The sequence below is a fragment of the Nomascus leucogenys genome, chromosome 17 (assembly GCF_006542625.1).
Source record: "Nomascus leucogenys isolate Asia chromosome 17, Asia_NLE_v1, whole genome shotgun sequence".
Lineage (NCBI taxonomy): Eukaryota > Metazoa > Chordata > Mammalia > Primates > Hylobatidae > Nomascus > Nomascus leucogenys.
In genome coordinates, this window is record NC_044397.1 from 72,963,177 (window position 1) to 72,976,287 (window position 13,111).

Here is a 13,111-nt window from a genome sequence, read left to right on the forward strand (position 1 = left end):
CTTGGCCTCCCAAGGTGGTGGGATTATAGGCATGAGCCACCGTGCCTGACTTCTTCTTGACTTTTTAATAATTGCCGTTCTGACTGGCATGAGATGGTATCTCATTGTGGTTTTGATTTGCATTTCTCTAATGATTAGTGGTGTAGAGCTTTTTTTCATATGTTTGGTGGCCATGTAAATGTCTTCTTTGGAGAAGTATCTGTTCATATACTTTGCCCATTTTTTGATGGGGTTGTTTGTTTTTTTCTTGTAAATTTGTTTAAGTTCCTTGTAAATTCTGGATATTAGACCTTTGTCAGATGAGTAGATTGCAAAAATGTTCTCCTATTCTATAGGTTGCCTGTTCACTCAACCCGACAGTGTCTTTGTGCAAAGACAAAATTTTTCTTTTATCTGGGTAGACATAACCAGCACAAGCCAATGGCAATTGGTTAATGGTAATAGTAATGTCTTCAGGCGCTACTTAAAAAACTTTTTGCTCATAGACTTTTAAAATAATAGTTATTTAATTAATTATATATGATTTATTTATGATTTTTATTTACTTTTTTTTTGAATTTTTATTTTAGAACAGTTTTAGATTTACAGAAAAATTGCAAAGATAATATAGAGATCTCATACAGCCTACACCCAGTTTCCTGTATTATTAACCTCTTACATTAACATGGTACATTTGTAACAGTTAATGAACAAATATCTGTACGTTCTGAGCAGCTAACATCCACACAGTATTCAGATTTCTTTAGTTTTTAATTGAATGTCCTTTTTCTGTTCCACGATCCCATCTAGGATGCCACATTACATTTAGTCATCATGTCTTTAGGCTTCTCTTGGCTGTGATAGTTTTTCAGACTTTCCTTATACACTAGTCCCTCTATTTCCAAGGGGATTGGTTACCTCAGGTAACAAAATGCACAGAGGTTCAAGTGACCGATATAAAATGATGTAGTATTGTCATATAATTTATGCACATCCTCCCATATACTTTAAATCACTTCTAGATAACTTGTAATACCTAATACAATGTAAATGTTAAGTAAATAGTTATTGTATTGTTTAGGGAATAATATAATAATATTAAGTAAAATAATAATTTCAATAATAACAATTTTAATAATTTAATTTTGTTAACATAATAAAATTTTATTAAAATATTAATTTTAATTTAATTTTAATAATAAGTAAAATAATATTAAGTAAATAGTTATTGTATTATTTAGGGAATAATGACAAAAGAAGTCTGTGCATGTTCACTACAGATTTTTTTTTTCTGAATATTTTCCTTCTTTAGTTGTTTGAATCCATGGAACCCATGGATATGGAGGCTCAACAGTATTTGCTACCTTTGACTGTTTTGAAGCTCACTGGTCAGGTGTTCTGTCGCAGGTTCTTCAAGTGGTTTATTTAATGTTTTCTCCATGGCTAGACTGGGGGTTTTAGACTGATTATTTAATAAGTTTTATTACTGTTTAGGTTTGGTAAGGTCAACAGATAAGGAGACAAATGCCATTGTAAAGAGAATTTGCTACCTACAGTTCCCAGGAGAGGGCTTCCATGTCATGTTACGGGGCCATCTGGGGAAGCACTGGTGTCAGTCAGGAGGTGGGGTGGGACATCGTGGGCAGGAAACTTTGTTGTGGTTTCTGCAAGAAGGAACAGGCAAGGCAGGGTAAGCAGGGTTGGGACTGGCTAGTTTGAATGACTTCAGGGGGCTGGAGCCTCGGGGCTGCCTAATACCTAGTTGCCTGGTACCAGGCCCTGGGATGATTAGGCACAGTGGAGAGTGGCCAGGGGTGAGAAAGTCCTATAAGGGAGGTAGTTGGGGTGTGGACTCTGGATTGGCTGGTTTGTGTTTTAAAAGCACACCCCTGGAAGGAGGACTTCCCCTGAGGAGTTGGGGGTTGGGGGAGAGTGGGGTGACAAGGGAGACAGGAGGCCAAGGTCAGGTGACTCAGGCATACTATTGGGTTGTCCAGAACTAGCTGTGTTGGGCACATGCATGTAGGGCAGATGTTACAGCATGAAGTTTATGGAAGCTAGAAACATGCCTAATACACAAAGCAAAAGTGACATTTTCATGACATCATATCAAGGGCACACACTATCAGCACAACTTCTCACTATTGAGTTTGATCTTGATCACCTGGCAGATCAGGCGCTCCTTTTGTAGATACCGCTTCCACTTGATGCCCACCTTTAACATTTATCTCACATGTTTGAAGTTTTACATGCATAAACCACATGTAATTTTCCTGGGTCTTGATATTGTAGAAGAATCAACCTGTTGATAGTGAGTTCTAGTTCTTAAAGGTGGTGTCCTCTTTGGGGTGGGTGTCTCCATAGAATGGAGTCTTGGGCTTCAGCAAGCTGAGTTTATAGGGGAGACTTGTGTTTGAACATCCTCACAGTTCCCTAAAATGGTAGTGCTTTATATATTTCCAACTGCTGACTAAACATCTAAATAGATACCTGTGGCTGTGTCAGGAGTTTGGGCTGATCACCACTGCAATGAGACGAATATATCCAATAACTTAACTTTGTGTCAAAATACTCAGACTGGTAGCCTATTTTCTGCATATAAATGTAAAAATTCCTGGCTACAACTCTCTAATGTTGGCGGAGATGGTGAGAAATATATACATTTCCCTGCTCTGCTTTGGAAGATCCTGAGTTGGGGAAGGCAGGACATGGAGTCAACTGGTGGGTGATTTATCTGCATCTCTCTTTTCCCCATGCCTCAGGGTCTAAGTCACAGAACTGTCTGTGGAACTCCCTCATCGACGGGCTCACAGGGAATGTCAAGGAGAAGCCACCGCCAACAATTGTCCATGACCCTCGACCCCCAGAGGAAATCCTAGCTGATGAATTGCCACAGCTGGATAGCCCAGAAGTCTTGGTGAAGACATCCTTCAGGTTTGGTGGATTGCAACTCAATGTGTTCCTTTTTATTTGCTTGTGGAGTTGTTTCAATCCAGTTAGAAGCATAGTCAGTGTGGCCAGCAAATTACTTCATTTCTTTGCACTGAGTAAATTAGAATTGATGAAGGAGGGTTGGAATCAATGCTAGCTGGACTTCTGGCTGGATTTCCTGAATGTAGTGAAGATCTTATCAGTAGTTAAGTTGCTGTTGGTATTTAATTGGTATTGGCATTTAAATGCTGAGGCAAAGGATTTACTGATGTTGGCAATTTGAATTGGATTAATGAGTCTTTTGCTTCAAAGGAGGATGACGCATCCAGATAAGGGCACAGAGAAAAAGCACGTGTTGGGAATTAATTCAGCCCTGTGTATTTAGAGTCTCTTGCTGGGGGAAGGTTTCCAGTTGTAAAAGATGTAAGAGCTGCTGCTGACGGAAATGAAGCGAGAATTTTCTCATGTTGTTTCCCAGGTGGCTGTTTACTCCGTTCTAGTTCATCATTTAGCCTTTCATCTTCCTGCAAGGTCTCTTATTTTCTTTTGGTATTGTACTCCATTTTCATTATAACTCCATCCCTTACCTTCTCACCCGTATTAAATAAAGATCAATCTGGGTATGAATGTGGTGTAAAAAGGTGACTTTTTTTTCCCCAAATGGGTCTTTCAGACTCACATTTGAAACAGTATATTTACAGTACTACTGGTATCAGAAATTAAGACTCAATCATTTTTCCAGATTGCCTTCTGCCCCTCCTTTCTTCCTGTTATGTCAATTTTACTTCTTTCACTTTTCTTTCCACTATAGACTTTTGTACTCTCCACGTGGTTAGCAGAACATATAAACCTTGTTTTACTCTCCCCATAAACAATTCAGACAGCTGTTGGAGTTCCATGAAATATATCTGAAAAATGTACTCTCTTTTGTATCCAGGTGATATGCATAATTGCTCAGTGAGAGCCATTTCATTGTGTGAAGGTTCTTAGTGTTGATTGAATTACAGATGAGTTCTGAAAGGAGTGATAAATAGGGGTTTGGATTTCTTTATACAGTGTGACGAGTGCATTGGTGAGACAAGAATTGCAGGCAAGTGCTGTTTTTACTCCTACTAAGGGCTTGGTTATTGCATCAGAAGGTTTTGAATAAAATAAAATCCACTCACCTAGAGAGAATACATCTTATGAACCTGCAATTCTCAGCAAGTGACTGTGGTGAAAGAGGGGACCATGAATGGCTTTCTCTGTCTATGTGTTCTCACCTTGGAGCACTTCTTATGGAGTCAATCCCTTCTCCTAAGGTTTCTTATAACTACTCCTTCCACCCCAAACCAGGCTCATCATCTTCTTCAATGAACAGGCAAAGAGTTACTCTCGTGAAAAGAACATCTTACTTGCTCACCAAACTCCATTACCATCATCCGTTTTGTTTGCATTCTCTTGGTGCTCTTTAACAGAGAGCTCATGAGCTTTAATATTGATGCCCATGAGTGTCATTTGGTCTGTTAGTTGTAACATGTAGCAGTGTCTTGGTTTCTGAAAGAGACTAAGTTATAAATTGAATATCAGGACTTATTTCTGTTTCCTTGTAACACTTGGTGCTGTAGGAAGAAGACAGCAGGTGCATGCAGGTATATGCCAACCCTTTGGCAATTGAGACAAGAAATCCATTAGCATTTACTTATTTATTTATTTATTTATTGGTACCCTTAGTATAACTGTGTACTATTCTGTAACTATCCTTTCTTCCAAAGAAGACGGTTGATTTTGATGACAGTGCTAAATGGTAAATATTCTCTTCTGCAATTGTCCTTAACTGTGGTGGCATGATCAGCTGTGAGATTTGTTGTGCATAAATTACTATAAGTAAAGTACTCAGATATGGGAAGAGTTTATTTATCAATGAATAAATCAGAGCAGAATCAAGGTTACCCTACAGCTCCTCTGTAGGGTCATTACCATTGAGTGGTACCACAGTAAGGGTTAGTGATAGCTTTGATTACTTCATTCTCTTTTTTTTTTGGTCATACTTGGAGGGCATTTGGAGTTTAGGGCCATGAAATATGGTCATCAGCTCTTACCAAACAAGATACAAATGACAATGTCAATAAGCCCAATGTGCCAAATTATCAGGAGGTCCAGTCTTTTCTTGGGGTTCTTGTCCCTTACTATTCCCAAGGACCCCCAGCCTTATTGACAGTGGTTCAAGAATCGTCGCTTGTCCTGCTATGCCTTTTGTCCCTTGCTAGGGAAATGAGGTCTCATATTGAGCATGGACATTCTGACCTCAGTGAAATTAAGCATTTTTGTCACCAACGTAGATTACCTCTTCCTTGTGATGTCTCCTCTCTGTGGCTTCTGTTGTGTTTTCCTGATACTTGACCTCAGCACAACCACAATTTTTCTCAGACATATTCTAATAATGTTGATTCTCAAAAGGAAGGGGTTAGATACTTAATTCCACTTTTCCTGGAAATCTTTTCTAGCTCTCTGCAAGGTGGAGGCAAATATATACAAGCTACTACCAGGATAAAATGTGTGCACTTGTTTAATATTTGCATTTAGTATTTTCATTTAAGTAGTTCTTTTCAGAGCAAAGGGACAGTCTGCTCTAAAGCTAAATTCTATTTTCTGTTTCCAAAGTATGAAGTGTTTATAAATTTATCAATGATGGGTGTTTTTCAAAAAAAATTTCAAATATTTTTATGTTTCAGTCTCCACCAGCCTCCCTGTTACATCAGCAATAGCTATTCTTATTTGCCAGGCTTAACCCAAAAAACTCAAGGATTCTATCCATTTTAGAGATGAAGAAACTGGCTTGGAGAGAGAAAGCCTATAAAAAATTGCTGGTAGATTGCTGGTCTCCAATGCAGCAGCAAGGAGTAGCTTGGGCAGACTTTAAGTCTTACTTTATCACCCCACCCCAAATAAGTATATCATCTATAAACTCACATAAAAAGCATGCTTGTGATTCAAATGCAGCTTCAAGACATGTCCCTGGGCCTTGTCTTCCAATCAGGCTGCCATCCCTAAGTATGGCCTGCAAGCACTTTGGATTGTCACTGGATTAATGTCAGTTACTAATAATGCCAGAGGGTATAGCTGAAAGTGAGAATTTGACACACTGACTTAGAAATAAAGATTTTGGAAAATGAAGGCACCACCTTTCTTCCCCAGGGGTTGTGTGTCGATAGGATAGTTGAGGTTTGTGCAAATGCCATCTCAACTCTGGATATGGTCCCTGACAGTCTTCCCTCTTATCCGCTTCCCGGCTGGGCAGTGCTGATGAGGCAAATACTCTGTGTATTGGAGCAGACAGTTTAGCAGAGTCTTGGGAGGATGCTTCCAGGGCTTGAGGGTAGGTCTCCTCATGGCTGCCCAGGTTCAGATCCCAGCCAATATTGCTGGAAGGCAACACAGTTTAGTGCTCAGTTGTACCAAGGGCTTTAGTCTTTACTCTCCAAGAAAGGAATATTTCAAGCTATCCAGGTGTGAAAATTTGACTTCTGATAGTGGCTGTACTGGGTTTCAGTTCCAACTCTATTACCCCCGGCGAATTGCTTCATCTCTTCAAACATCTGTTTTTTTCTACCCCCCCCAACTCCCCAGCTTTATAAAGGTATAATTTACAAATAAAATTTGTATATCATTTACAATGTAAAATAATATGATGTTTTGTTGTATGTGTACGTTGCAAAATGATTAAATCAAGCTAAATAACATATCCACCGCTTCACATAATGTCTTTTTTTTTTTTCTGGTGGCAAAACCTCTGTTTTCTTAACTGTCATACTAAGGTTGGACTTGAAGAGTGGTCTGATGATTCAAACTTGACTGTGCATCACAATCACCTGGGGGGATTGTTAAAACAGATTGTTGGGCTCATCCCAGATCTAGGTGGGGCCCAAGGATGTTGTTCTCTAACAAGCTTCAGGTTATACTGATGCTGCTGGTCCAGGATCACACCTGGAGAACCACTGCACTAGATGAGATTTAGGATCCCTTTGAACTCGAGAGTATTTTGCTATGTTAATTTGAGCAGGTCACTTACCTATTGATATGGTTTGGGTCTGTGTCCCCACCCAAATCTCATCTTGAATTGTAATCCCATGTGTCAAGGGAGGAATCTGATGGGAGATGATTGGCTTATGGGGGCATTTCCCCCATGCTGTTCTTGTGATAGTGAGTTCTCACAAGATCTGATGGTTTTATAAGCTTCTGGCATTTCCCCTGCTTACTCTTCTCTTTCCTGCTGCTATGTGAAGAAGGCCCTTACTTCCTCTTTACCTTCTGCCATGATTGTAAGTTTCCTGAGGCCTCCCCAGCCATATGGAACTGTGAGTCAATTAAACCTCTTTCCTTTAAAACTACCCAGTTTCAGGTATTTCTTTATAGCAGTGTGATAACAAACTTACTCACCTGTTCCGGCCTGTTTTAAAATCTTCCAAATGGTGATAAAGAGACCTCCTTCCTGGGGTTTGAGGAGGATTTAAAGGAGATAACACATGTGAATGAGCCAAGCACAGTGTCCAGTACCCAGAATGAGCTCAGTAAGTATTAATTTTGTGTTCGTGCTCAGCACTCACTGGAATCCTTACATGCCCTTGAGCCTACACATACAAAGTTAAATAGGATCAAACATGGGTTTTGTGGCTCCACATGCAGACACTGTGGGCCCTGAAAGCTCACTAAACTTGTGGCATGAAAGGTCTGCTTTCAAAACCTGAGATTTTTGAAAAGAAGAAAGTGGGAACAATAAATAAAGAAAAAGTCTTCAGTGCCTGGAAAATAGACACTCTTGGGAACTCACCTTGGGTGCCTCTTTCCTTGTTTCTCATATTTTATCCCTTTAAACCTGTTGCTCTGCTCAGGCTTTTCTTAAAAGAGAATAGAGAATAAATTGAACCTGGGGGCTAAGGAAGACAGACAAGTCCATCCAGTCTGATTAGTGACAGGAATCTCAATACCTGCCACTAGAGGACCCAAGAGAGCAGGAAAGAGCTGGCTGCTGAGAGAGGTTTCTCTCCCCAGCCTCTGGTGTACACATTCCCAGAAGTGGGAGGGACGTGGCTCAGATGGTACCACAAGTAAGAGAAGCCAATATTTATTGAGCATCTGCTATGTGCCGAGGACTGTGCATTCATTTGCTCAAAACGCTGGCAAGTTGAGTATTGTTGTCCCAGTTGTACAGGTCAGGAAACTGAGGCTCAGAGAGATCAAGCAGCTTGCCCAAAGTCACCCAGCAGGTGGCAGAGCTGGAGATTTCAACCAAGTCCACCTAGCTCTACAGCCATGCTCCTTCAGCATATTCTACTAGCACCACATAACCTTGGACTTCATGTCTCTGGATTTGTTGTTGGTGAAAAAAGATATGGTGTGATTGGTTATACTAATTTGAGTGTGCACTTTGGATATACAGTTTGAGTTATATTTTGATACATATTTTATATATCCTATAAGACTGGCCCTATTCTATTGCACTAAATCTTTTTCTAGTCTAGACTTATGTTTTCAATCCACCTACCCCTTTTGGATAGAAGCCATTGAAGGCACTGCTTCTCAAACCTTACGTCTAAATGAATTCCTTGGGGAATCCTGTTAAATGCAGATCCTGATTCAGTAGGTCTGGGGTGCAGCCTGTGAATCTGCATTTCTAACAAGCTCCAACTGATGCAACAGTCTGAGGACCACCACCTTCAGAGTGGTGAGACATGGGCTTTGGAATCCCACAAGTATGAATTTGCAAACAATCTTTTAAACTACATGATTTGAGTAATGGTTTTGTTCTCTTTCCTCATTTTTCACATGCAAACAGTAAAATAATGGGCTTTGGGGGCTGCTGTTAGGATTAAGTGGGCCAAAGAAGGTGACAGCCTCTAATTCTTTCTCATTCAGTTTTTAAAACCCTGTTTGGGAGAAGATTGATCCTCTACACCCCCAACTCTTTCTTTTGTGACTGGGTTATGCAATGGGCCCCAGGCAGGGAATATGAGCCCTATGGATGCTTTGTGAGTGATGCTGGCTGTAGGCCCGACCTCCTTGGGCAGTGGTGGAAATTCTGAAGCCACTCAGTGCATTGCCCATCTCAGTTACTTTGCTTTGAATCATGCGACTCCCAACACAGGTTGAGTTGCCAGGTTTTGATAATTTTGCACTTGGAAGAATCGTGTGCTTACTCCCTACAGAGTCAGTGGGGGCTTGGTGAGCTTCTCTTCCCACTTAGGATGGACTTATTTGGGCTTTGGCAAAGGCTTTCTGGATTCTATAGATAGCTTACTAAGAATATGTTCCAGAGAGCAGAATCGCATTGAGCCAACACCCTCAGCTACGGATGAGATTAAGGCCTTGTCAGATCCCATTTAATGGATTGTGTTTTCCATGCAGAATTAAATCGTTGAACTCATCCTCATTTTGGCTTTTGGCAGTCATTTTTCCACTAGGGGCTGCTGCCAAAATGTCAGTTTCTGACTTGATTACTTTCAGGAAATGTGCAATCTGGCTGATGATATGGCATGGTGTGGGGCAGTGTCCCCTGGAGCTTTGGCCCCGCCCTGGGATGAGTCATGGGTTAAAATTCCCAGTTAGCTCATAGGAAGTCTGGTCACACATATTTTTCTATCACTGAGTGTTGCTCACCCATTGGAAACTTCTGGGAACACCTACTCTCCTGACTTCGTGTTGCCTTCATGGAGTTATTTTTCACCTTTAGTCTTTGCAAATCCAAATCATTTGCCAAGGGGAAAAATGAAAGAATGAATTCTGAGAATTTTTAAAGCCTAGAGAAGTTTTTATTGCAACCTTGGCTTCACATAAAGGCAATATTTAGGTCTCTCTTTGTAAGTTTTTAGAGACAGATCTTTCAGTGTTAAAAAATGACCAAGTATATATGAGGTAGACACCATTCCTCTTGCATTCTTGTTGGTCCTCTCACTGGTAGTTTGGGAAGGGAGGGCTTATCTCTGTGGTGGCCATGAGAATATACCTTTCATATCTCTGATCACAGAAAGTGAACTTGACCTGTGGCCTCCTAGCTTGTGTGTGGGGAAATTTATCCCTGTGATGGCTGAGGCTGTGCATCCCAGAGGAACCCATTGGCAATGACTGAGCATGGCGGGGACCCTAAGGTCAGCTGTTCCTGGGAGACATGGAATTCCTCTGATGGTGACTTTGGTGTTCAGACTCACTAATGGCCTTGCTGAACTTTCTTTAGAGCTGCAGTACAGTCTCAGACACTGACACCCAACTTTGTTTTACTGGGAGTCAGACCTGCATCCAGGTCTGATGGCTTTCTCAGCCTTGCTCAGCTTTTTACTCATTTGTTTTTACAGATTTTACTCCAATACATTTATTGTATGTCTAATCCTGTCTTGACATCTGCTTCTAGGAGGACCACAGTCTCCCATCACACTGCGGTTCTCTGCTGGGGCATCACTTCTAGCTTGGTGCAGGGGGCATAGCTCCAATGCTACTGGCCTGGATATTCTGGGCCAGTCTCTCTATATTTAATTTTATATTTGATGTTGTATCTTCCCTATGGGCTCTAGTGGGAGGGAACATGGGGCAAGTCACAATTTTCTTTAGTATCTTGTACTTTTATTGCCTTACAGGGGATTTTGTGGAAGCATTGAGATTAAAGAAACTAAAACATAAGGAGAAAATTATAATTATACTCAAAATATGATTGTTTTCATTGTCCAAGAAAGGTTCACAAATGTTGACCTCCATACAGAAGGTCTGCTGATGGACACACCTGGCTCCTAGCCAGTGGGCTTTTCTCCAGGGCTGACTCCCCCCTAGAGAATGCATCCTTTTTCCAACCAGAGCACATTCTTCTCGCGCCGTTGAGAAATCCAGGCTTCCACCCCCAGGAATGTAGCTCATCTGAGGTGTCCTCAACCCCTCAGCATATGCCTCAACCACAATAAATTTTAGCAGCACATTTTACAAAGTGTGAGTTATTCATCCTAGAATAACCCTCAGGAAGCTTTCAGTGCTGTTGGGGTGGGAGGAGGAGCAGGACACTCCTTCTGGAGCTTCCACCTAACTCACCCTGCCAATGTGAAGTGTGGATAAACTTCTCTATGTTTCCTAATTAGCAACAGGAACTGCTGTTCCAGCCCACATAAAGACCCAAAATATGCAGGGAATCCCTGAAGTTCTCTCTAAATAAAGGAAGGAAGTGTGAAGATTTGAGATCAGCTTGGACCAAACTACCCCTGGGGGTCAGTATGGGGTGCGAGGTAAATGCACTTCTCGTCTCCAGTTGCATAAGCAATAATTTCATTGTACACAACCTGTAGACTTACAGGGAAGAGATTTTCAATAGAGTATTTGATGTGTGAAGGTAGCACCAATAAGCTATGAGGGTAGGAGCAGTAGAGTAGAGGAGATTGGCAGTGAGATCGGGGGTGTAGCCCAAGGTCAAGGATGCTCTGTGCTCTCTTGGATACCTCCACAACTGGGCTGCCCAACCTTCTATCCGTGTGCTGTCTGGACACTACCACTGGCCCATGGTAGCACATCCCACATTATTCTTATTCATATTTTGCATTACATACAAATTTTTCTGGGTGGCAGGGACCCACTGCCTGGATTGCCTGGTATATCATAGATGCTTCAGGTGTATTTGTTGGTTGAATGAATGGGTTGTGGTTTTGCAGCCCAATTCATTTTTTATGGTTTAGCTCACGAACATCCTATGAAAAGGGTGGTGTAATTCTAGGAGCTGAAAGTATAAATTCAGTCCATCTCAGGCATTAGAGAAATTCCTGGTTGGGAGAGAGGGCAGCAAGAGTAATGCTGTTGAAAATGCATTGCAGACTTTGGAAGCCTAAAATATAGGCAGTGGTTTGCAGAAGTCAGCTAGCCAGGGGCTTTCTCCCATCATATTCCTTCTTCTCTCCCTCCCTCCCTCCCTCCCTCCCTTTCTTTCTCTTTTCTTTTTTTTCTTTCTTTCTTTCTACAGAGTATTGCTCTATCACCCAGGCTGGAGTGCTGTGGTGTGATCTCAGCTCACCATAACCTCTGCCTCCTGGGTTCAAGTGATTCTCGTGCCTCAGCCTCATGCCCAGCTAATTTTTGTATTTTTAGTAGAGATGGGGTTTCACCGTGCTGGCCAGGCTGGTCTTGAACTTCTGGCCTCAAGTGATCCATCCACCTCGACCTCCCAGAGTGCTGGGATCACAGGTGTGAGCCACCATACCTGGCCCATATTCCTTTCTTCACTAAAATTTCTTGACTTGGCTTATTGGAGGATAGAGAGTTTATCCTTGTGAATTAGTAGGGAATGAAGAGTTACTACCCAGAAAATGTACTTTATAGATTGTCAGCCCTAATGTGAGAAATACCCGTGTAACAGGGCTGCAACTTTGTCAATACCCCAAGATGTGTGAGAAAATGTTGCTTCTTAATTTCCTTTTTAGTTGAACTAGTCTTCCTCTGGAGCCCCCACTTTAAGGGGAACTAGGGAGAAACTCTACATTTAAAGTCAAATATGAACTTACCATTTGGATGATACTTTTTTTTTTTTCTGATGATTTAGTTTCTTTCGGTAAAATGCTCATTGGTTCAGAAGTCCCCTCTGGCACCCTGCAGCTCACCAAGATGGTGTCTGGTTTGTGTGGCTCTGCTGGCAGGTGTGATCTGACTCCCCTTCCCGCCTTTATTTCCCTCCCAGCCCCTTTCCACTCCTCCTGCGGCAGTGCTTTAGGGCCTGAGGATAGTCTGGTTTTGATTCTTATGTGGTTCAGGATCAGATGGTCCAGCCTTTAGCCTGTGGCCACTTTGTCCCCATGGCAACCTCCAGGACTCTCAGTCACAATCCCAGGTAACTTCTGAGATTTGGCTTCAGGAGTTTGTGGGAGCCTCTGGAGCCTGTCCAAACCACAAAGAGCCTACAGACAACCTGGCAAAGCTAAAACTCAGCCTCCCTTTACCTAACTCTACTGGCCACTGAGTTCACTTTGGTGTAGAGCTTCCAGTTTTTGGGCAGATATCCCTCCAGAGAGAGAAGAGGAGGACACTCAGGTCTCACCCTTGCCTCTTCTGCTCTGGTTTCTCTTCTCCCTGTCATCTCCCTTGCCAGAAAAGCTGCATCTCTGCCTTTCTACTTCTCCTCCCTTATAGCCTCCTCCTCCCCAGTACCAGGCTTGGGGCTAAGTCTTAATGGTGGATGAAGTAAAGAGACAGATTGGCCTACTGA

General features: G+C 41.9%; 1 protein-coding gene across 2 annotated transcripts in view; it reads left to right on the top strand.

Annotated features, from left to right (window-relative positions):
• Positions 1 to 13,111, top strand: part of PDE1C (phosphodiesterase 1C) — a 572,912-nt gene that overhangs the window by 128,751 nt on the left and 431,050 nt on the right. For both annotated transcript variants that reach the window (XM_030796179.1, XM_030796181.1), the window contains exon 3: positions 2,742 to 2,913. In XM_030796179.1, the coding sequence (XP_030652039.1) occupies positions 2,742 to 2,913 (172 nt within the window). The remainder of the gene's footprint in view (positions 1 to 2,741; positions 2,914 to 13,111) is intronic.